We start from the raw sequence: 25,239 nt of genomic DNA on the forward strand, positions 1-25,239 counted from the left end.
TGGGACTGTGCAGCAGCCTGAGGGTGAAAAGGCAGTGAGGCCCAGAGGGTGGGTTCCCAACTCTGATAAACTGGCACTTGCTGCCTGCCTGGGTACATGTTGGGGTTGGTGTGGGGAGAGGGTGACTTGATTTATTTTAGAAAATTATCCTTAACAGTTACCCTTTTCAAACAGACAATAACAAGTGTTGGTGATGTGAAAAAACTGGAACCCTCATACATTGCTGGTAGGCATGTAAAAAGGTTCCACTTTGGAAAACAGTTTAGCCATTTCTTATAAAGTTAAACATACACTTACCATATGACCCAGCAATTCCACTCCTGGCTATCTACCCAAGAGAAATGAAAATATGTTTACACAAAGATATGGATGTGAGTATTCATAGCAGCATTATTCATAAGAGCCAAAAAATGTAAACAAGTCAAAATGTCTATTCAACTGGTGAATGGATAAATAAGATGTGGTAGATCCAAACAACGAAATACCACTCTGCAATCATTAAGGGACAAAATACGGATGTGTGCTACAACATGGATAAACCTTAAAGACATTATAATAAAAAAAGTTAGGTGCATATTGTATGGTTGCATTTATATGAAATGTCCAGAAAAGGCACATCTATAGAGACAGAGAGCAGATTAGTAGTTGCCAGGGGCTCGGGGTAAGAGTAGATCTTGAGGGACTTCCCTGGCTGTCCAGTGGTTAAGACTCTGTGCTTCCACTGCAGAGGATGCAGGTTCGATCCCTGGTGGGGGAACTAAGTTCACGCATGTGGAGGGGCACGGCCAAAAATAAATTAAAAAGAAAAAAAAAAAAAGAGTAGATCTTGACTGCAAATCAGCTTGTTATTTTGGGGATGATGGAAATGTTCTAAAAATGAACTGTGATGTTTGAACAACTCTGTAAATTTACTAAAAGTCATTGAATTGTATTCTTAAATTCGTATGGATGAATTTTATGGTATGTAAATAAAGCTATTTTTAAACCCTTTATACCTCACTACAGCTAGATTTTTTAAATCTTTTCCTTCCCTGTCTTCGAGTGCCCATTCCCCAGGTAGACTTCCCAGTGCTCATTCCGTCCTACAGACCTGTCCTCCCTCCCTGGGGGTGACCCTCTTGGGCCTTCTCTCCTGCTGGCTGCCCTGGCCTGGGCTCTGACCAGCCCCTCTGCTGGGAGAACACAGCCCTCTAAGATCATGATGCTGATTTGCAAACTAGAGTCCAAAGAGCAGGCCTGGGGATAGTGGGGTGGGAGTCCCTCCTAAGACTCTCACTTGGAACTCATTTTGAGGGAGGGGGTTTAATAAATCTGGGGAGGCAAATGCGTGGAAACGAATCTCTCCTGAAGTGTGTTCTCCCAGCCCTGTGACCCAGGTAAATCATGCTGCCCACCTGGGCCTGAGTGCCTCCTCAGTTCCCAGACAAACCCAGAAGTCGCCATTTCCACAGAACCATAAGTGGGTGCCCGCCTCAGAGAAAATTATCTCAGCCTCCTCAGAAGCTCATTTCTGCTCACAACCAACTTCTCATCCTAGAATCTTTCCAGATCCAAAGACCAAACTCCAGAGAACCAAACTGGGCCTCATTTATTGAACAAATTAATGAAGCACCTATTGGGGTTACGCTGGTCCAGGGCATATGGAGGGGATCTGGGAGAACAAAAAACAAAACCATCCCAGCCCGCCAAACACCTTTGAATCTCTTTAGAACCAACTTTGAATTCCTTCAAACTGGCTTGTCAGAGACAGTGAATCTCCAGCTGCCTTATCAAAACCAGTTTTCAGTCACCTCAACACCAATCATCCATCTTAAACTGTCTTCTCAGAACCACCTATTTAATACTCTAAGGTCCACCCGACCTGGCCCATTTGTAAGTCTTCTCAGATCAGTGATGAGGCCAAGCAGTACTCTGGGGAGTATTCTCAGTATCCTATGAATGATGCAAATGCAAATTTGATTGCCCCAAGTCTCTGTAAAAGAGAAACTCTGGAGTGGTGACTGCTTCCGATCCCATTCCAGCGGCCTCAGAACCAAGTTTGTCCCCTCAAATTTGTGATGACTCCCCTGAATTGTCTCCTCAGAGTCATCTTTCATTCTCTTCAGAGCCAGTCCAGACTTCACTCTTGGCTACTGAAACTGCCAAGGTCCTTAGAATTTTCTTCTCAGAATCTTGGTTCTATCCAGAAATACTTTTTTTCAATCTCCTCAGACCCAACTGTCAGGCTTCAAAAAGCAAGACTTTAAAAGTTATTCATCCATGGGCCTCAGGTTTCCCATCTGTTTAATGGGGAAGACTTCTTTTTCTTTAAAAAAAGAACATGAATTTTTTTCTGATTACAAAATATATATTCATTGTGAGAAATATAGAAGCACCTTACCTTTTTCACACATGGTAGAATGAGGGATAGCCCTTGGATGCACGAAAGTCTCACACACTGATGGGGGGAGAATAAACTGGTATAAGCCTTCCTGAGGGCAATTCAACAACATGCACCAAAAGCCTTATAAAAGTTCATGCCGGGGCTTCCCTGGTGGTGCAGTGGTTAAGAATCCGCCTGCCAATGCAGGGGACACGGGTTCGAGCCCTGATCCAGGATGATCCCACATGATGCGGAGAAACTAAGCCCGTGTGCCACAACTACTGAGCCCACGCGCCTAGAGCCTGTGCTCTGCAACAACGGAAGCCACCGCAATGAGAAGCCTGCGCACCGCAAGGAAGAGTAGCCCCCACTCTCTGCAACTAGAGAAAGCCTGCACAGAGCAACGAAGACCCAATGCAGCCAAAAATACTTAACTAACTAAATAAATAAATTTCTTTAAAAAAAAGTTCATGCCCTCTGACCTAGCAGTTCTTCCAGGATTGCTGTTAATTACAGTGTATTATTCGTAATGGAGAAAAACTGGCAACAACATAAATGTCCTATGGGTGATGGCTGAAGTAAATTGTTATATGATGGACTACTAGGCAGTCATTATAAATCATGTTCTAAAATAACTGTTGACCTGAAAAACTACCCACAATATACTACTAAGTGGTAAATATATAAAACTCTATATGACATGATTCCAGTTATATAAAATGCACACATGCACACACGCATACATCAAATGTTAATGTTATTTCTGGTGGGATTATGGGAAATTGTAATTTCATTTTGTGTACTTTTCTGTATTTTCCAAGTAAGCAGGTTTTTAAAAAATCATCAGAAGAAAGTATTTATGAAAGAAAAAGAAAAAATAAGACTAGGTAAGCAAATAATTATTTTCTAGAATCTGGTATGATGTAGTCATCTTTATGAAGGTCCTCTGATGGAGTATTTTCTCCCCCTGCACAGATCTGCTCCTTCAGTTGTAAGGTGTTAAGAGCGCTGAAAAGAAAAGAAGGGAAAGATTTTGTAGTGACTCAGGGCTCTAGGTTCTTTGCTGAGAGGACACAGGTTGGCTGTTTAATATTCCCTGTAGGTGGATTGTCCGTTGGGGCTGGCAGGATAGAAGCATCAGGGAGCTGCTGCTGGCTTCTACATTTGAGGGCTGTAGGTTTTTTAAAAGTCAGAAAGCAGTGTTGTTTTATTAGCTTGCCACCCTATTTCTCAAGAACTCTTGAGCTCTTGCCCCATCACCAAATTATCTCTCTGTCCCCATTTCCAATACACAATTCATGCACACTACTAGGCTCCAAGTTTTTCTCTTAAACTTCTTTCTTTTGCTTATAACTGGGTTGGTGTTAACCAGGTGGTCTTGTTGTTTATTCTTGGATCAGACTGTTTGCTTTGTTGTACCCCAGTTTAGCAGGCATATCTTGGGAGAGAGCCCAAGTCTGGGTAAATTTCTTGGGGCCACACGGAGCACGGGGCCATCCAAAGTCTGTGCTGCTCCTCAGTTACTCAGTCAGTCTGTTATCCAAAACACATTCACCAAATGCCTGACAGAAAGCAGGCCCTGAGCATGCAGAGATAAACAAGATAGAGTCTGGGCCATCACAGAATTGGGTGGGGGGAGATTTAGAAATAAATAATTGCCTCACAGTGTGATAGAGGTGTGTATGGAGCAGGGAGTGACTAATCCTAGGAAGGAGGAGGCGAACAGGGTGTAGGAGGAAGATGGGGTGTTCACAGGAGAGGGATTTGCAGGCAGAGGCAATAACAAGTACAAAGGCAAGAAAGTCAAGGTGTTCAGGAACCTGTGAATTAATGGTGGTGTGGCCTGAAAGCAAGGAAAGGGTGGGGGGCAAGAAACGGGGCTGGAAAAGCAGGTTGGGGCCAGAAGGCCAACAACTTAGTTTGACTGTGTTTCTGGGTGTTCGAAAGGCTGCACTGCTTCCTGCCTCCTTGGGAGGGTCCTGGTCGCCCCGCTCCATTTCCAGTTTAGTTATTGCAATAATAACAATAATGATAAGAATAATTTGGTCACTTCAGATTTTATACATGCTCTTTAATTTCAGCTTTCAATAAAGCATGAGTGACCTCAAACTCAATTATTTGATCTTAGCCCATTTTCCTTTAAATAATATATAACTTTTAAATATGCCCCAATTTCATGGATAAATCAAGCCTCATTTTTATGTGTGTGTGTTTAAATTTTCAAACATTCACAAAAGTAGGAGGGAGTAATGTAGTGAACCTCTCTGTATCTAACCATCAGTTCAACACCTGTCAACTCACAGCTGGTCTTGTCTCGTCTACACTGCCTTCCTCACTCCCTGCCACCACACACTGGATTGTTTTGAAGCAAATTCCAGACATTACCTAATTTCATCTGAAAATACTTCAGTATATATCTTTATGAGTATTTTTTAAGTTCCTTTGTTTGAATCAAGACCTAAAAAAGACCACATTTTTCATTTGTTGATACGTCTTTTAAGTTTCTTTTCATTCATATTAGTTTCCCTTGCTATTTATTTATTGAAGAAACCAAGTTACTTGTCCTGAAGAATTCCCCACTTTTAGATTTGACAGATTGCACTTTTTTCCCCTCATAATGTTATTTACTATGTCCTTCTATCCCATGAATTTCCTATAAATTCGGTTTTTTTTAATATTTATTTTTATTTATTATCATTTATTTTTGGCTGCACTGGGTCTTCATTGCTGCACGTGGGCTTTCTCTAGTTGCGGCGAGTGGGGGCTACTGTTCGTTGTGGTGCGTGGGCTTCTCATTGCGGTGGCTTCTCTTGCTGCGGAGCACAGGCTCTAGGCGTGTGGGCTTCAGTAGTTGCGGCGTGCAGGCTCTGTAGTTGTGGCTCACGGGCTCTAGAGCGCAGGCTCAGTAGTTGCGGTGCACGGGCTTAGTTGCTCCGCAGCATGTGGGATCTTCCTGGACCAGGGCTCGAACCCGTGTCCCCTGCATTGGCAGGTGGATTCTTAACCACTGTGCCACCAGGGAAGCCCCCAAACTCGTTTTTATACCTAGAGGTTTGATCAAATTCAGGTTCACTTTTTAGGTCATGCTATGTACTTGCTTCTGCAATATATCAAGAGACATAATTTTTGGTTCTCTCTCTCTTTTTAATTTTCTAGATATTATTTTTTAATTGAAAAATAATTCATATAACATAAAAATTACAGTGTACAATTCAGTGGTTTTTAATATAGTCACACTGTTGTACAACTATTGCCACTACCTAATTCCAGAACATTACCATCAACCCCTAAAGAAATCCTGTACCTGTTGGCAGTCACTCCCCATTCCACCCACCCGCCAGCACCTGGCAACCACCAATCTACTTTCTGTCTCTATGGATTTGCCTATTCTGGACATTTCATGTAGATAAAACAATAAAATACATGGCCTTTGGTATCTCCGTTCACTTAGCATAATATTTTTTTAGCACAATTTTTTTTTGGGGGGGTTATTTATTTATTTATTTATTTATTTATGGCTATGTTGGGTCTTTGTTTCTGTGCGAGGTCTTTCTCTAGTTGTGGCAAGTGGGGGCCACTCTTCATCGTGGTGCACGGGCCTCTCATTATCGTGGCCTCTCTTGTTGCGGAGTACAGGCTCCAGACGCACAGGCTCAGTAATTGTGGCTCACGGGCCTAGTTGCTCCGCGGCATGTGGGATCTTCCCAGACCAGGGCTCGAACCCGTGTCCCCTGCATTGGCAGGCAGATTCTCAACCACTGCACCACCAGGGAAGCCCCAAGCATAATGTTTTTGAGGTTTACCCATGTTGTAACATGTATCAGTACTTCATCCCCCTTTTTTTGGCTGAATAATATTCCATTATATGGATATACCACATTTTAGAAATCCACTTATCAGTTAATGGACATTTGGGTTGCTTCCATTTTGACTATTACAAATAATGCTGCTGCTATGGACATTATATACAGGTTTCTATGTGAACATATGTTTTCTGTTTTCTTGGGTGTCTCTCTTTTTGTGATGTTAAAATTAATTGGTGAGTTCAAGTATTATTGATATTATAAAGTTCCCTTCCATCCTTCACCACCCAATGGTTTTAGGAATCCCTGGATTACTGATGATCCTTGTCTAAATCTATTATCTCATTAGAGGTTACTAAATGGTGATTTTGTAATTCTATCATTCCATTTGCATTTGTTAGCCAGAATTTGTCGATGATAAACTTAGGCTTAATCATAGTTGTTTTTAAAAAAAAAAAAAGAAGGCAGGATAAATACTTGACTATTTTCTTTCACTTATCGGATAATGATATTTTGTACTTTCCTGTATGGAACCCTAATAAATGCTGGATTTCTACATGGTCAAAGCTCTACAAGGTTTGCAATAACGAATTGCAAATAAGGAATTATGATCCTGGAGCCAGAAAATACAGAGTTATTCCAATCTCTACTTGGGGAATTACGGGGAGTCCACTTAATACCCCACAGCAATACTTCATAAAATTCCCCCTACTTTTCCCTTCTAACTTTCCTTCTCCCTCTCCTTCCTTGTTCTTTATTAAATAGATCAGTTTAGCCTCTCTGCCCAAGTCCTTCCTTTTCCCAGCCTCTCAGACTCTACATCTCTCTCTAACTACTCCCTCCCCCCAGTTCTGATTCTGCATTACAAAATGTCCAGGAACTGGGCTGGCAAAGACTGAACCCTCTAAACTGGAAGGTGGGAAAGTGGGATTGGATTCTGACCTGGAAACCTTTTGGCGGATAGGTAAGTTAGGAGAGAAAAAAGGGAGGAACACTCACACTAATAAACCTCATTTCCATAACATGTATTTTCTGCAATGAACGTGCATCACACATGGTGTGATAAAAATTAAATACATAAAATGTTTTTAAAATAAAAGAGATGGTAGGGAAGGAAATGAGCACTATTCTTTTTCACTTTCCAGTTGCCCTTCCTTTCCAAATACACTGCCGGCTGCATCCTTGACTTGCTGTTCCAGGGAAAGTGAAGTGGAACCTTGCCTCTGACTCAGGATTCCAAGTGTTTCCCACCTCCACAGCAGTGGGGGTGGGAGTGATGGAGTCTGCTCATGTAACAGTGCCGAGGAGCCTCTGAGAAAGGCCACTGGGAGCCTGCGCAGCTGGAGAGACTGCTGCTTTCAGGTCTCACTGGTTCAAATTGTTGGGCTCACCATCCTTTCCTGCAAGAAGCACCTTCCTGGGTCTTAAGGAGACCTCCTGAGGGCTGTTCAATTTATACATCTTTGTATCTCTTAGGGAAATCTCAAGGCATGCGGAGGGTGGTAATGTCTTCTCTAGGTTTCCTCCCACCTCGGGAGTCTGGATGGGAGCCAGAGCCCCAAGACACAGGGCCCCGTGTTACCCAGGCCCATCCGTCCAGGCCCTAGAAAGACGCTGGTGGCAAGTCTGAACTAAACCCAGTGAATGCTCCTGGCTGGGTTTTCACCTGTGTGGCAAAACACAGGGAAGTGCAGGTGTGGGCAGATATTTGTGGTCTCAGGCTATGTGAGCAGGAGTCCCGGAAGGTGTGGAGAAGCCTTGGTGGCAGCAAGACAGTGTTGAGCACATGAGTTCTGGAGTCACACATCCAAATTCTAATCCCTCACTCTGCCACTTACATTACTTAGTGATCACAGGCAAGTTCCCTACTTCTCTGAGCCTCAGTTTTCACCTGGAGAAAATGGGCATAATGGATCCGTCTCACTGGTTTGTGGTGAGGATTAAATGAGACCATATCTGCTGAGTGCTTGGCCCACTCCCATTGGGAGCTATTGTCATTGAGGAGCCCCCTAAAACCTCAATTTCTTTTTCTCTAAAACAGGGATAACAGTAGGATCTATTAAATGAGATAATAAATGAAGCGGGGTTGACCCGCTATTAACTATTAATAATATTAACGCATTCCCTGTTTTGCTTGAGGTGACAGTCTGATAGTTCCCCCTCCTACTGCTTCCTCCCTCACCCTGCCCCAGTTGCCAGGACATGACTATTCTGGTCTTTTTGGACAAAAGGACAGAAGTCCCACGGAAAGAAAAATGACACCCAGAAAAGAGCACGAGAAGAGATCAGGGGCCTCTCTCCCTCCTCAGACTGCCTCTCCTTCCCTCCTGCTGCACTCAAACCTCGAGCTTTCCTACTAGCCTCTCTCCCTAGCAAACCGCTTGCCCAAGGGTTCATTTTAGAGACTTCTATAATCTCCAGAGGATGAGTATTAATCTTCCCCACCTACAAGATGAGTGGCAGCTCGAAGCCAAGTGCTTCCCGGCCAGAGAAAGAAATGGAAGTTTCCTTTTTTGCTCCGTGTCTCTCTGCCCCTCCCTTCTGCGGGGGAGCCGTATGTGCTCACTCTGGAGGGACGAAGCCGGGGCTGGCGCTAATGCAATTTTGTCTAGATGAGGCTGGCAGCTGGGAACCACTTTCCCTCGGCTTGCCCTCTGCTGGGGAAACTCCATGACGGAGGCAAGGCAGCTGGCAGGGGGAAGACGCAGGTTTGAGGATGAGGACACTGCTGCTGCTGCTGCTGTGCCACGCAGGGCCACGCAGGACCCCGTGGCCACAGAGACTGATGCTGATGCCCATTGCGTTCCTGAGGACCTCCTAGAAAGGCAATGCCTTGGGACCTGGGGGCAAGGATTTCGTTATCAGTAGCACAGTCACAAATACAAAGGAACACAGGACTTTTGTGTGGGATTGGGAGTCTGAAGACCTAGGTTCCAGTCTCAGTGCCACCACTCCACGGCCACGTAGTTTTGGTTACGTTGCTTAAGATCTCCGCCCAAATTTTAGTTTCCCCGTTTGTAAAATGTGTTCTAATACCTCCCTCAAAGGACTGTGGGAAGAATTAGTTTAAATAATATATGGGGAAACTGGAACACGGGAGATGGTTAATAAATATTCATTTATTCCACAGAGGGACGGAGGAGAGAGGAAATCACTGGATTCTGGAGGCTTTTTAGCTTATCAGCTTATTCTACAGGTTTAAGCACCGGCCATCATGCCATTTGTTGGGTGCCTGATTTTAGTGAAGATGTGTGTTTATCATTCACCATGAGATCCTGAGTGGCTCCCTAAATATTCTGGGCCTCAGAGCTGGTTTCTCTGGGTGGCCAAGAATCAACATGTAGGACAGAAGGAATCTGTTCCTCAGAGATCCAATCAGCATCTCCCTTAAGCCCTTTGCTGCCCTCCATAAACCAGTCCTTCTTTTGTGCCACCAGCACCACGTCCCCATTCTGGATGAGGCCAGAATGACACAGCTACATGTCACCCTGTGATCTACACAGGGTGGGGGGAAGGAGCTATGTCCCTGCTAGAACTGAAAAACATCCTTGAGGGCTGCAACTTTTACAGGGAAGGTTACCATGCCAACGACAGGATGAAAGGAAACAAGGCCGTGGGTGACACATCTATTGTGTGTGTCCACAAACTTGCCTGGAACCTCTTAGGGGCTGCTAACTGCAGGATGGGTCTGCCACCGAGAGGCAAGAAGGTTCAGGTTAGATTTAAGCGGAACTCCAGTACAGGCAGAACAGATGAGCGCAGGGCAGGGCCAAAGGGAGGATTGGGGAATGTTTCTCTGAGATTGATACCCATTTCTTGTTGAAATGTGTGGGTGTGGTACTGACAGCAGGTGTGGGAGGGGATGATGTCCTAGATACCAGTTTCTGGCTGTGATGGGAACTTCAACTTCCTCCAGGTTATTTTTGCCCTTGCCAGCCTGTCCAGGTCAGCTAGGCTCTGGGGTAGGTAGAGAAGAACAGCAGGCAAGGAGAGCAGGTCATTGGGGTGGTGGCTGAACTGAGAAAGGGGAGCATTAGAGGCACAGATACGCCTCTGGAAGAAGCACCAAATATTGGCAACAAGTTCCCATAGATGCCAAAGAAGGGACAGTCTCCTCCAAGAGGGCAGGACTTCCAGGAAGAATGGCCAAGCTTACCTAGCCCTTCTTATCTCCTTCTCCCCATCCCCCAGTTGGGAAAGTGCACAGAGAACTGAGGAACTGACATTAATTAAGCACCTACTCCGAGTCAAGCACTTCTCTTTCTCTCCCTCTCTCTCTCTCTCTCTCTCTCACACACACACACACTCACAGACGCCCCATTTCCTTTCATTTGATTACCACAACAACCCTGCAAATCAAGAATTATTATCCCCATTTTACCGATGAGGAAATTGAGATTTAGAGAAGGTAAGTAGCTTTCCCAGCATCAGTCAGCTGGAAGGGGAGAAGCTGGGATTGGAACCCCGTCTGTCTGAATCCCACAGCTTGGAAGGGAAAACTCTAGACCCTAAGGTAGCCCCATTTTCTTCTGGAAAGATATCTTCTGGAGGCGTCAGCTCCACATAGCCCCCAGGCACCGAAGTGGCTAGGGAGAGGCTAAAAGGACACAACAGGGGACTGGGAATCCCCGCCCCCATCCCCGCCACACACAATTGTTAGGGTGAATGCGCTGCCCCTGCGGGCCGTGCCGCTCCCGTACATGCTTAACAGGCGTCCTTCTCATTTTTATCCCCACCCCTCGGAGGAGAGGAATCTGAGGCTCAGAGACTAAAGCGTTTTGCCCAAGGTCACAGAGCAAGTGCCTGGAACCGGGAATCAGTCTCGGCTCGGTCAGGCGTCAAAGGCGGCCTGGACCCCGCCTCCCGCCCCCACTTCCCGTAGCTCCGGCACCGAGGGAGCTGTGCCGGACGCTGTGCGTACCTCCCGGGCCAGGAGCGGTTGGGTGAGGGATAGTGGGCCTGGCGCGGGGTGGGGGTGGGGTGGGGTGGCGCGGCGCGGCTCCGCCTTGCGGCGGCGGAAGCAGCCTCCATCCCGTGCGCGCTCCTCGCCCCCGGCCCGCCCCTCGCCATATATGGCGCTTCCTCCCGGGACCTTGCCAGACGCTTCCTCCCTGCCTGAGGCCCATACAAGGCCCTTCCTTCCCGGCGTGTCTGGCAGGCGGCCCGCGGGCGGCTGTGGGCGGGAGCTCGGCCCTCCGGGTCCGCCCGCGCCCGGGAGCCGGCGGCCAGGGGACCCGCTGCCAAGGAGGGGGCGGCGGCGGGGTCGGGAACGCGCGGCCCGGCCTAGCTGAGGTAAACGCGGGACAGGCGGACTTGGGCGTCCCGAGGGGGTCTGAGGTTCCCACTCTCCCCACCGGTTTTATATTTTGTCCCGCTTTTCCCCTTAATTCTCTAAGAGCAGCTGACTTTGCTGGAGTTCCTCCCGCGGCTCCCGGCCCGGGGCCTAAAGCCTAAGCTTGCTGTGAGGGCCTGTCCCCGTTCGCCGCGCGCCTCCGCTAGCATTTTGCTAGTCGGTCTTCGGTATTTCTCTCGCCCTGCCTTCCTCCCTGCTTGCTGTTTCTCGCTCCTCCCTGCCTTTACTCAAGCTGTCCCTTCTGCCTGGAATGCCCTTCCCACACCATTCTGGTAGAACTGCTACTCACCCCTTACTTGTTTCAGGCCTCTGGCCATCTGGAAGTCCTTCCCACCCCACGGGCCTGGGATGCACCTAACACATCGGTTATTTATTGAGACTGCGATCGATCTTAACTTCTCTTCGCATTCCTGGTGCCTGGCTCAGTATGTGAGAGTTGTTATTATATCTGAGCGAGGGGAAAGAGGGAAAGGACCCTGCTGTCAGGGTAGCCACAGTGCCTTTTCACCTTGGACAGGGGTCCCCGACTTTAGGTCCAGCCGCTAACATCTTCACCTGCTACGCTCCCTGTGGTCTGGAGCTTCATGAGCCCCAGAACCCAACATGAATAGTTTGTGTGGAAAGTTGGAAGGTTGGGGTGGGGGAGACAGAGACGGGGCAGGTGTACACCTGCAGTGCCACTGTGGTCTGGAGTGGTGCCCACTGGGTGCCTCCACCACCCAGAATGGCTTCACTTGCTCAGCCTGACAGCTCTGGTTTATCCACTGCAGGAGCCAGCAGGCCCCCACAGGCTCTGGTACAGTGCCTCCAGGGACTTAAACCTGCCTCAGCTACGTGATTACCCTGATCTATCTGCTGGGAGATGAGCAAAGCTCGGAGAGGGACCAGATCTCAGCAGAGACCAAACCAGCAGCAGTTCCTGAACACCCACCCCCCAGTGCTTCCAGAAGTGCAACATGGACCAACCTGTGAGCATTTGCTCCTCCTCAGGTGAGGCAGGGAGATAAAAGCTAAGAGCTTGGGAGTAACAAATCAAATAATATGCCAGGGAGGGGGCTTTTGGCACTAAGAAGCCTCTGGACTTGATCCAGAATAAAATCACTCACAGACTTCCAGTCTCTGGTGGTAAGCACACGCACACACTGCGAATAAGGCCAAAATAGAAGGAGTTTTGTCTGTCTCCCTGGCCTCAGGGAGTGCCTGTGAATTGGGTGCGTGGAGAGGAGATGATCTCTAAGGCCCATGACTGAAGGTTTAGGGGTTAGATTTTGGAAAAAAAAAACTGGGTCTGGGCCTGGGCTGCACACCCAGGGACTAGGACGCCTCTGGACTTGTTCCTACCTAAGGCTGCAGGCCCCCAGCGGCCTCTTCTTTCCAGTTACGATCTGGGATTGTGGGTAATGTAGTCCAGTGGCCAGCTTCTCTGGGGTGGTGGTTCTTGCCCTTCCCTCATCTAGTCTCCTTACACCTGCCAGCTACCACCCCCTTCTGCTCTAGGCTGAGGGCAACACAGGGTGAGAAGGCGGTGCTTACTCGTTGCAGGGCTGGGAGATTCCCAGCTGGAAACCAGCAAGCTATTTATAGCTGAACCTAGCAGAGGAGGAAGGCCTGAGAGAAGCTGGGGAGCTCCGGCAGCCTCCTCTCGAGCTACAGAATTTGCAGGAACCCCAGACCTCTGCTGGGCAGGCCTTGTGTTCACTTCTGGGTGAGAGGGCTTTGAGCCTGGGAAAATCCTATGGAGCAGTAGCGGTCCTGGGCTGCTCCCTGTCTTGAGAGACACAGACACTCCAGTGGCCCTGGGGCCCAGCTTTTGGGCCTCTGTATGGTGGGGATATTTGGAACCTGAGTATAGATAAGCTGAGACTTTTTGCAAAAAAAGCGACTGTGACACCCAGTATGACAGTTGCCTAGGATTTCTTTGCATTTTTCTTCTCGCTGTTTTCCTGTGCTTGCCTCTTCAACCAAATTAAATTCTCTTTAAGGACAGGAACCAAACCTTCTCTTGCCAATGGCACCAACCCTGTCTTTATGCTATAATGAGTGATCTTGCTCAAAGAAAAGTCAACCCTCCCTATCAAGACTAGCGGTGTGACTTTTGTTCCCCCACCCACCTAATCCTCTGCCAGTACCCTGTGCTTTTCCCATCGAAGCACTGAATCTTTGCTTGACTGGGTCCCCCACTAGATTAGGCATTCTGTGTTGACATGGATGACATCTGTCTTGTTGACTGTCATATCCCTATTGCACAATAAACAATTGTTGAATGAATGACTATGAACCTATGATAGCTAATTCCTTAGATGGAGTATTTGATACATGCTTCATTGTCACAGCGTTTTACAAATTGGGAAACAGTTTCGGCCATTTAAATGTCTTTCACCAGGACTTTCCTGGTGGCGCAGTGGTTAAGAATCCACCTGCCAATGCAGGGGACACGGGTTTGATCCCTGGTCTGGGAAGATGCTACATGCCGTGGAGCAACTAAGCTCATGCGCCACAACTACTGAGCCTGTGCTCTAGAGCCCGCGCACCACAACTACTGAGCCTGCGCGCCCTAGAGCCCCACGCACCACAACTACTGAGCTCATGTGCTGCAACTACTGAAGCCTGTGCGCTCTAGGGCCCGCGTGCCGCAACTACTGAGCCCACATGCTGCAACTACTGAAGCCTGCGCAGTAGTTGTGGCACACAGGCTTAGTTGCTCCGCAACAAGAGAGCCCGTGCTCCGCAACAAGAGAGCCCGTGCTCCGCAACAAGAGAAGCCACTGCAATGAGAAGCCTGTGCACCACAATGAAGAGTAGCCCCCGCTCGCTGCAACTAAAGAAAGCCCGCACAGCAATGAAGACCCAGCGCAGCCAAAAATTTAAAAAAAAAAAATCAAAAAGATAAAAAAATTCCAAAAAAAATTTTTTTTAATTGGAAAGAAATCTTTCACCAAGATCTTGATTAGTGGTAGAGCTGTTAGGAACTGGTGTCTGACTTCAGAGTAGCACGTAGCCGTGGCACGAGGCTGCCTGCATGCTGGCACCCAGTAGGTACCTCTGGCTCCCGAGGAGCGAAATGGGTGAGGTGGGTTAGATGAGATGGGCAGACATGGTCAAACTGGCCTGGCCCCATGATGTAGCTGGTGCAGCCAGCCAGGAGAGCTGCCAGGGAATCCTCCTAAGAAGCTTAATGAGAAAGACCTGCTCTGATCTGCCAGAGGGGAAGTCCTGACGCAGTGGCTGTGGGGCTATAGAGAGGGCAGACAGACTGTGAGATCTGAGCAGCAGTGTTTGGGGGCTCCTTAGCTGTTACCAGGGACCTCCTGACTCTGAGTTCAGTAGATTTTTTTCAGTCTTCATCTTCCTTGAGTAATTCTCAGCAGCATTTGACTTGTAGGTGATCATCTCTTCTTGAAGGCCTCTCTTTCATTGCTTACACATTTTGACATACAAGGCTCTATTTGGATGTTAAGTGTTCCAGTACTTCAGGACTCAGCCTCATGCCCTCTTCTCTAACTGTACTGTGTCCAGAAGGATCTCTTTGAAAAACAAATCTGAATTTGTCACTCTTCTGCTTAAAACACCTCAGCAGCTTCTATTCTTCAGAATAAAATTTCAAGTTCTCAGCAAAGCCTTTGAGTCTCAACCCAGTCTGCCCGTGCTGGCCTCTTCTAGCTTCATCTTCCACCACATTCCCCTTTCATTCTCTGAGCTTCATCCACACTGCTCTCCACCTGCCGCCTCAGCTGTACTCTCTGCCACCCCCTACATGTTCTCACTGCCTGGGATGCTCTTCCTCCTCTTTGCCTAGCTAACATCTCCTGTGCTCAGTTAAAGCATCAGTGTCTTCAGAAAAGCTGACAGCCAGGTCAAAATGCCCTGTGACAGACACTTACCTGTGGCCCTCCCTCAGGTGTTAATTGCAACTGGGGTTTCATATTCACTGGAATAATGCATTGGAAGCTCAATGGCTCTTTTGCTCATGACTGCATTGTAGGGTTTAGCACAATGCTTGGCTGTAGTAGGCTGTAGTTATTTTATGTAACAAATGAAATAAAAGCTTAGTTTATTTAACAAAACACGCTATTTAAACCTTGAAGAAACTGAAAGAAGTTAAGTATGGTCATGCAGCTAGTATATGGCAGAGTGGGACCTAGATATGGCTTCAGTGTCTGTGTTGTTAACCCCCTGCACTATGTTATCCCTCCACCTGTTAAGTACTTTCTGAAAGTAAAGAGAAATGGAAGAAGGGAGAAAGTATGTGAGAGAGACAAAGGGACTCCCCTTCTCGCCACTCTAGAAATAGAGTGGGAGATTAAGAAGAAAAGATTACGTTTCACCAAAAAAGACATATGAATGGCTGATGAGCACATGAAAAGATAATGAAAAGATGTTCAACAACATTAGTCATCAGGAAAATGAAAATCAAAATCAGAATGACACCAGTGAACAGTCTAAAAAGGAAATTAAGAAAATTCCATTTACAGTAGCATCCAAAATAATAAAATACCTAGGAATAAATTTAACCAAGGAAGTAAAAGATTTATACATAGAATACTACAAAACAAAAGAAATTAGAGACTTAAATAAATGGAAAGACATCTTGTGTTTATGGATTAGAAGACTTAATATCTTTAAGATGGCAGTACTACCGAAAGCAATTTGCAGATTCAGTGTGATCTCTATCAAAGTTCCAATGGCTTTTTTTTGCAGAAATGGAAAAGTTGATCCTCATATTCATATACAATTGCAAGGATCCCTCCCAGTACCTTAGTGTGTTCACCAAACTGGAAGCTCTCTGAACTCCGTAATTTAGGGATTTTTATGGAAGCACCATCATGTAGGCATTGTTGATTAAATCATTGGACATTGGTGATTCGATCTCAAGCCCCTCTCCCCTCTCTTGGGGTGGGGCTGAACCTTCCAACCCTGTAATCCTGGTTTTTTTGGCAAGCAGCCCCCCTCTTGAAACTATCTGGGCATCTCACTAGCATACAAAAGACACTCATCACTCTAGAGATTCCAGGGATTTTAGAGAAGCTGTGTACCAAGAACAGGGGACAAAGACCAAATATATATTTCTTACTGTATCACACTACTCAACAATAAAAAGCAACAAACATGCAACAACATGGATGGATGTAAAAAATCCATCTAAATGAAGGAAGCTAAGTGAAAGAAACCTGATGTAAAAGACTACATATTGCACTATTCTAGTAACATGAAATTTCTAGGAAAGGCAAAACTATAGAGACAGAAAGCAGATCATTGGTTGCCTAGGGTTGGGAGTGAGCAAGGATTGACTAAAGGGGCACAAAAGACCTTTTTGAGAGATGGACACTGGATTGTGTAATGTTTGCACAATTACGAATTTATTTCAAAAAAATCACCAAGCTATACTTACAGTGGGTTGATTTTATAGTTTGTAAATTATACCTCAATAAAGCTGTTAATAAACAATCAAGAACAAAAGTGATAGCAGGGTGAAAAAAGTGTCCTAAAATCTGAATGGTTTCCTAGCCTTTGGGTCAAGTCAGGACCAGCGCATCTGCCTTTCCAAACTCGCCTTTCACCTCTCCAGGCTGACCCTGGCTCACCAGGCAGCTTGGCCACCCCCAGATGAAGTAGGGGTGCCCTCCCCTCATCCTCTAATACTCCTCAATTTTATTGTCATTCTTGCTGTCTCCCCTGCTGGAGTGTTAAGTGCTGAAGGGCAGGGAAAGTGACTGTTTTTCACCACTGTATCCTAGCATCTTGCACAGGGCCCAGTACACAGGAAATGTCTCTAAATGCTTGCTGAATGAAGGAATGAGACCAGAGTTAACCCAAGCACAATGTAAGGAATAGAGGTGGCAATGAGCTATGTCTGTGGAAACAGAGTCTGGAGGAGACTGAGTTTCTGAGGGCCTTTGCTCAGCTCCCCAGGGAGGAGCAGAGCCCTTTCCTTGCCATCTCTCTCTAGAATCCAAGTTAGACAGGGGTGTGAGGGAGGGCCTCTAGCCCTGAGCACAGGAATGCAACTCCTCTTCCTCAGGTGACATCCTGTCCTATTACAAATAGAGTCCCCCTTTGCAGGCCCTCCAGTGGGAATTGTGATGTGAGGTGATTGGTCCATCCCACTCCTCAGCCTAGCCTGGGAATGTATTGGGTTGGCCAAAAAGTTCATTTGGTTTTAAGCAAAAATAAAAGACACATTTTTCATTTTCACCAAGAACTGTATTGAACCATGTATTCCTTAACCAAACGAACTTTTTGGCCAACCCAGTACTTAGGTCTGGACAGCCATATAGCTTGGGGCAGGCATTCCAGCATCAAGCCCTGATTTCTCCTCGTTCTCAAGCCTGGCTCCCACCTCCCTTCCCCCATGTAGCAGAATATTCCTGCATCTTGCCTTTACCTCAGAAGATCCTTGCCATTCCTGTTTGCAGGGCCTCTCTCTGAAGTTTCCACCCTCTTTTCCTGATCTCCAGCCTTCCTTGAAAATGGGTTTGCCCCCTAGGTTTCCTTTGGGTTAGGATGAAGAACGAAGCAGAAGAGGCTGAGCCCAGGCAGGGTATCTCACCCAAGTGGAAGAGCCGGAAGTCTGACTGTAAGGGAAACCTAGATGGGGCTAATATGGAACCCTGGGGGCTGGAGAAGCAAGTTAATCTACACACTCAAGCCAACCCTGACTCACAGGGAAGTGACTTCAAAACAACTTTCATAACTCCACCTGGATGTTGGCCACCTTTCCCCTCCCAGCTCTGTCTTTGGCTTCAGGCCACTCCCTTACTCTCTCTGATCCTCCCTTTTCTCATCTCTAACAAGGGGGAGAAGGGGCTTAGATGAAGAATAACAAGATCCTCCATGTGTTAAAGAGTACTGAATTTGGAGTTGTAATATCAGCTGCTCATGTTGGCTCTTGTCATCTGCTGCATGAACATGACAGGTCGTTGTGCTGCTCTGTGGGCTTCAGCTTTCCTATTCCTAATTAGGGGATTGGAATAGTAAGGTCCAGGGCCCTTGTAAGTGCTAAAATTATGATTCCTTAAGAAGTGAAAGTATGGGGCAACAGAAGGGTGTGGCTGTAGATAAACAAGTAGAGTCTGATGACACTTGTCCTTTCTGTGAATGGGTTTTAGGCTTTCAGATACAGCTTTCCCTTCTTCCCATTACCCCCTTGGTTGCTCAGTGAGCCAGGGGTCAAGGGTCCCCCAAGAAGCCCTGTTCTTCATACTGTCTCATCTCACCTAGCACTGGTCCAACCCCAAAGCTGATTTAATCTCTGAGGAGTGTGACGGACAGCACTCCTCTCCTGGCACTGCTTCTGCTCGCTTCCTTCCAGTCTGGGCCCAATTCCCAGGCTCAGCCCCCTTGCCCCTCTGGCTGACTCAGTAGGGGTTTCTCCTCAGCTGCGCACCCTGCAGCAGAATGAACTCTTCTAGATGCTGATGTCTGAGTCAAACCCAAATTCTGAGTAAAAACCAAACTTGAATGAAAAATCAAACTAAAGTGTTTTAGATACCTTGTGAATCAGTTAGAACCTAAACACTCATTATATCACACTGTTCTATGATGGGCGTTCATGATGACCCTAAAATGTTAAATGATGCTTTTATGGTTTTCTTCCATATTTCTGAAATTTCAAAAATTCCCTTAGTGAATGTCTCATTTTAAACCCCCTGATACTTCAGTGTATATTTCCTAAGAAAAAGGGTATTCTCGTACGTAACCACGTATAGTTATCAAGTTCAGGAGATTTAACATTGATACAATACTTTTATCCATAGTCCACATTCCAATTTCATTAATTGCCCTACTGACAACGTGTTTTTAAGAGTAGGGGCAGATGCCCTAGTCGCTGAGAAATTCCGTTATGTGTGTACATTCTTCTTTGAAGATGCTGGATAAATTACAGGGATCCTCTAGAGTCCAGGGGAGCTTGGGAGCTCCTTTTATCCATTCTCAACTGTGGCTGTGGGCTAAGCTGGGCTTATCAGTCAAAAGGTGTGTGTCCTGGGGGAAGGACATAACTTCTAGATGGATGCCTTCCAGTTGCTTTCCAAGTTGTTGGTTGTCTCTGAAGGCACAGAGGTTAGTGAGGTGAGTCGACTTGTCTTCTTAGCAGTACCAGCACCTGTTCTCTTCTTGAGCGAGGAACGACGTGTATTTGCATTGACTTTGGAACCACATGGGCAGATATACAGCAGTTATGTAGCACATTGTTTTTCTAAGGATTAAATGAGATGATGCATGTGACATGGCACCTTGCCTGGTGCATGGTAACTGTCCAACAAATGTTATTGTCGTTATTTTTCAGATGGGTAGCTTGAAGCCCAGATTGAGACTCCTGTTTCTCCTCTCTGTTCACTCATCCCTACTTCCTTTGGTAGTTTCCCTTCTCCATATAGCCAAATTTTAAAGGTAAGCAAGCTGTCCCAGTCACCTCTTAATGGTTGTCAGAAATCTCCCCACCAGAAGCAACTTTCTTCCACAACCAGTTTCCTTAACTCTAGCACCACCTCGTGGTTGCCATTGCAAACTCACCCAGGTCACTTCCTGAGGACCAAGGTTAGGATCATCTCCCATCTGAGTGAGCCCTTGCTAAGTGCCAGGCATTGTACTATGTGTATTTCACGTGACTTACTGCATTTAATCCTTACCACAGTCCTTATGGAGTAGGCATTGTTACAGGTAGGGAAATTGCTGCTCAGAGACATGGGCAAAGCCTTACTGGCAGGATCTCTTTTCCAGTCAGATGTCAGATCTCCTGCTCACCATTATATCCTGATAGCTTTACGGCTGGAAAGACTTAGATTCAAAGTCATCCTTACACTGATAGGGAAACTGAGGGGTAGGAAGGGACTTACCTGAAATCAGAAGTCCAACTAATGGCAGAGACAGAACCAGAGATGTTTGTCCAAAGAGCTGGCTCTTTGTCCTGGGCTCTTAACTGAACCCCAGGATGAGCTTGCCAAGCAATTTCAGACTCTACCTGAAGCAGAGTTCCCAGACACGTTTGAAGCTTATTGTCAGAGAACCTTGGAGATAAATGGTTTTCACATATACTTCTAGTGCCAGTTATTCAGCCATACCCTTAATAACTTTGGCACCCATTGCTTCCACACTTCTTGGCTGGTCAGTTCCTATGTCCCTGGGAGGCACAGTCCCACCAGGGTGGGACTTGGCAGGTAGGAGTCCCAGCAGGCGCTCACTCAAATTGGCAACAAGGGAGAAGCTGGCATGAAGCTTAAATTCCACCTTGGCATTCAGCCCTGAATACACTGTGCCTGTCTGGGAGCCCATGGCATGAGAACTGGATGGAGCCAGAGAACAAAAGATGGCAAGTGCTGCAGGCCCAGACAGGCAAGCACAACAGCCCACATAATCGGCACTACTGTGCTGCCTTCTAACTTTTGACTTCAAACAGCAGCTAGGAATGCATCAGGAGAAAAAACTGTACCTCCACCATGCATGGGCATGTCTGCCCCTTCCCATAGGGTGATTGGGTTTCATCAAGGCTATCATCTAAATCAGATGAGAAACTGGGCAAAAGTGTGCTGAAAAAGCAAAGTGACACAATAGGTTCCCTTACTGGTCAATTTTGTTAAAAAACATTGACTTCTCAAATTTGGAGAAATTAAATCACGTTCCACCTTGATACTTCAACTAGGCTTACTAAGCTACCAAATAGGAGCTGTAAGTACCTCCATTTTTGGGAAAAGCAAATGAAACAAAAATCCTCTTCTGTTTTGATACAGCCTAGAAGCCCTACTCCACTGAGCCAGCCTCTGACTTGCTCTTGAATGAGGTTATTGCTCTCCTACCCGGTGCCAGGTATGCAAGATCAAAGTGGGGAGGCTTAGTTTCTGCTCTTCCATCTGGACCATTCTATTGACTCAAACGCAAGCAGATATAGAATCAACTTGGGAATTAGGCCTGGAATAAAATTTGGCTTCACCACTAAAGAGCTGCTACTTAACCTCTTTTGGCCTGTTTTATTATAAAATGGGAAGCACCATCTACCTCCATGGAATGTTGAGGTAACATGGCATAACACCTTTTCTTAAAAAAGGGCAGGTTTCCCTTTGGCATGCATGTAGAAGAGTAAGATACAAATTAGTTTGGCCCTAGCAACTGGAACCTCTTTCCTCTGGTGTTAACACTGGGATCATGACCTCAGATACCCTTTGCATATAACCTTCTATAGGCAAATGTAGCCAAAGACAACTAAATCTAAGGCTGAAAAGTTAGTAACTATGATGAAACTGACATGTGCCTTAGAGAGCTCACTCACTGTTCTCCACGGTTCAGACCTTTCTTAGGAACAGTCCTAAAGAATCTCAAGCACACAAAGTATATTCTTAAATATGGTTTAATACTCTTCTCCATTTCTGTACATCACAACACCAAGATTTTGCTGCTTAGGATCTCTCCGTAGAGGCTATAGAGAATGCAAAGGCTACGGTTTTCACCCCCTCTTATTTATGTGTTTGTATGTGTAAGTGTAATACATATCAGTATATATTGATACACACATCAATATATAATGCAATATATATCACCAAAGAGAACACATTGATTAAAGAAATACAAAAATTTGGCATCATTTCCAAACTTAAATAGTAAAAATAAAAACTACAAAAGGAGCTGCATACCCTAAATGTATCATGTGAAACAACAAGCATATTCAAAAATGTAAATTTACATCCAATTTCTCTGGTCTTGTCATATCACATTAGACCCATTTACAATGGCAAAACCCTAAGGTACTGCTATGAAGAGAGCATGTTTGCTCGCTCTTGGGTGTTCTGCAAACAAACAGCAGAGCCCAAAGCAAAAGCCTGCTCCGGTGAAGCCTCCCACATCGGTGAATACCAAAGAATTGACTCTTCTCACTGGGGGTTGAGACATCAGGTTATACATAGACAGTCATTTGGACCTCAGAGTACAGTGTGAGAACCAGAAGCTTTACATTTAAGACATACTCCCTTCATTCAAGTGAAACAGGATTATTGGAACGATAGGCAGGTCTGTAACCTGGGAACAAGGAGCTGGTTCAGACCAATAAAGCTACGAGTGACTGAGTCAAGTCAGTGAAGAACAGCAGTCAGGCACTAAAGTGTTAAAAGTACCCAATTTGAAAACCAAATGCACCCCACTACCCTAGCAGTGTGGGGTGATACCAATTGACTTTTAAAACCTTTGGTCCTTCAAAGTCCATTTGGTATACCTTTTTCCATTGCTACCGCTGGGCACATCCTACACACTTTGTTCACCGTCACCACCTCAGGCACGCCATGACCTTGCATGTCAGCTGGGGTCAAGTCCGATTTACAGCCCAGCTGTGAAGCATAAGCTTCAGGTTTTCAGGCCCACTTTTGGATCCAACGTGGTTAAGTCCTTGGTGCCAGAAGCTGTGTCCCATCCCTTCCCACCCATGCCCTTCCCACCCTCCTCCCATAATTTCTCCTATGAGAGGTGCTTGTAAGTCCCGTATTTGAAACAGATGCTCCAACCCCACCAGGACGTCAGGGGTTTACAATTACATGCACAGTCATACATGTCTTGTCTGTCGTTCCTGTGAAAACCTTGCAGTTCATTTTTAAAAAATCAAAACATTCACATAATCTCATGCCATCCAACACAAGGAAAACATGACCACCTCCCTTTTGCCAAGGACAGACCCAAGCAAAATAAAATATTCTTTAAATTACTTTGCTTCCACTTAAATTGCATGTTTTATTTCTCCCAATCCCAGCAATAGCACAAAAGCCCCATCATATCCATCCCAAGCTGGTTTCTAGTATGCAAGATTATGCAAACCCTTGTCAAAGCAATTGATGCTAAGGGCTCCCAAACCCCGGGCACAAATGCGCCTGCAAAACAGATGGAAGGAAACAGAGCACTGGCCCAAATGCTTCATGTGTCAGTTTATCTTTGCAATACAATCTGCATCCTTGAAACTGACAGTCTGGAGGGGAGGGGTAGTATGAGGGAGTGAAGTTGAAACTGCCTCCTATTAGCTCACCCTTTCAACATTAAACAGAGACCAAGAGAGAAATGGTTCCAACATTTCACCACATGTATTTCTTCTTATGCAGTCTAAGCTGAGAATGCCATGTAAATGGGTCACTGCGAAATGCAGCAATTTAATTTTTCTCCAATCAAAATAAGAAACAAACCAGTATGATCTCATTTCTATTAACTTTTGAAGGTTTACAGCAGTTAAAGTATTTTGCTTCTATGTATGAAGGTTAAAAAAATCATTTTTTTTTTTCATAAAATACAAGAGCAACCAATTTCACCATCAAGTAAAAGTAAAAACTGGGATTCTTTTTTAAATTAGTCCAAAGTGGCATTTAGGAACTTAGTTGTAGGCTGCTGCGCTGACACCATGACAAACCAAAGTGTAGGGTTGGGTCTGGTTTTTGTTTCGCTTTTCTTTTCAATATCCAATGCTCATGGACTAAGTTCTGGAAATGTTCCAATTGTAAGGCAGGGATCTGTTTGGATTCCACCACGGGTATGCTCCTTGGGTTGGATGCTGGAGGGTGAGGCACGTTTTGCCGGACCCATGTCGACTACCTAGTAGTCATCAAGGTCAAAAAATTCATCATCTCCTCCTTGGTATTCCATTCCCTGGAAATCTACTCGGTACCGCAAGATACCTGGGGAAACAGACAGAGTCAATAGCTGTGGTTCACAGAACTGGGGGGTGGGGAGCACGTTCCCTCTATTAAGGGAAGCCCAATCCCCTTGCAGAATTATAGAAAGCAAAGAGATGATAAAAAGTGGTCCCAACCAAGGAACCTGCAGCCATGTGCTGCCTCAATCCCCTGCCTCAGTGGATGATGAGCACACCTCACCTGAAGTTAACGTTATTTTGGGATAGCCAGGAAAAGGTTGTGGCCTGAGACCCTGGCTATTAGTTTTCTGATTTGCTACTCACCTCCAATTCCACCAAATCCTTTCACAAACTGGGATCCTTCTTGTGACTTATCTGTGACAATTTCCAATGTAGCTCCAAATTTTTTATAGTTGTTAGCAAACCACTCCAGCAGGGGCATGCTCTCAATCAGCTCATGTTCTTGTCCTGTCTGCAGGGGCAGCCACGAGATACAGAAACAATGGGATTAGGATCTATCAAGACAGGAATGCTTGCTCCCTTGCCTGCCAACATTCTCCTTGTCCCTGTCATTATATCTATGTGTGTGAAACTGTAAGCAAATTACGGTTTCTGGTGATATAATTGCAACAGCATGGAAATTCTGATTACTTGAAACAACATTCCTCCCCAGGCTCTAGCCTCAATAATGAAATGTTAACACACACGTAGCAGTTTTTCAACTTATGGTTCCTCCTGTTGTCTAGAAGTCAGGCTGTTATAAAGTGTCTCTAGGCAGCACTCATTCAACAGCCGAGACACGCCAGAACTGCTTTTTGGAGCAGCCTTGTAAAAACCAAAGTCCTTCAACTCAGAACTTGAAGAAGCTACCAATTAAAAGGGACCTGTGCTGACCAGGTAACACTTGAAGCTGTGGTGATGCAGTTAGGCCAAACCTGTAGAAGCTGCTGTAGTAGAAGAGCTGGTAAAGTAAATGAAGAAAGCAGCACAGATTTCACAGTGCAGGAGAGGAACTATTTAATAAATCTTCCTCTCAAACATTTTTCAAGTATGAGAATGTTTTCTTTTAAAATAAGGAACCACAGTAACCATGACCTGGCCTCCTTCTTTGGAATCAGATCAGTATGTG

At 45.8% G+C, this 25,239-nt stretch overlaps 1 protein-coding gene and 1 long non-coding RNA gene across 3 annotated transcripts in view; one reads left to right on the forward strand and one right to left on the reverse strand.

The window, feature by feature from the left end:
* Nucleotides 1-11,318: 11,318 nt before the first annotated feature.
* Nucleotides 11,319-25,117, forward strand: LOC103016018 (uncharacterized). 2 transcript variants are annotated; one of them, XR_009007142.1, is made up of 5 exons: nt 11,319-11,457; nt 12,289-12,508; nt 19,803-19,906; nt 21,244-21,319; nt 24,589-25,117. It is a non-coding gene; the product is annotated as an uncharacterized LOC103016018 (long non-coding RNA). The 2 variants fall into 2 exon arrangements; XR_450157.2 differs by lacking the exon at nt 24,589-25,117 and having other exon boundaries at nt 21,244-21,454.
* The window catches only part of ETF1 (eukaryotic translation termination factor 1), a 28,477-nt gene continuing 25,079 nt past the window's right edge, over nt 21,842-25,239 (reverse strand). Inside the window, exons 10-11 of the mRNA XM_007172228.3 lie at nt 24,435-24,582; nt 21,842-24,153 (exon numbers count right to left, since the gene is read on the reverse strand). Of these exons, the coding sequence (XP_007172290.1) occupies nt 24,071-24,153; nt 24,435-24,582 (231 nt within the window). The 3' untranslated portion in view covers nt 21,842-24,070. The remainder of the gene's footprint in view (nt 24,154-24,434; nt 24,583-25,239) is intronic.

This window comes from Balaenoptera acutorostrata, chromosome 2, assembly GCF_949987535.1.
Source record: "Balaenoptera acutorostrata chromosome 2, mBalAcu1.1, whole genome shotgun sequence".
Taxonomy (NCBI): domain Eukaryota; kingdom Metazoa; phylum Chordata; class Mammalia; order Artiodactyla; family Balaenopteridae; genus Balaenoptera; species Balaenoptera acutorostrata.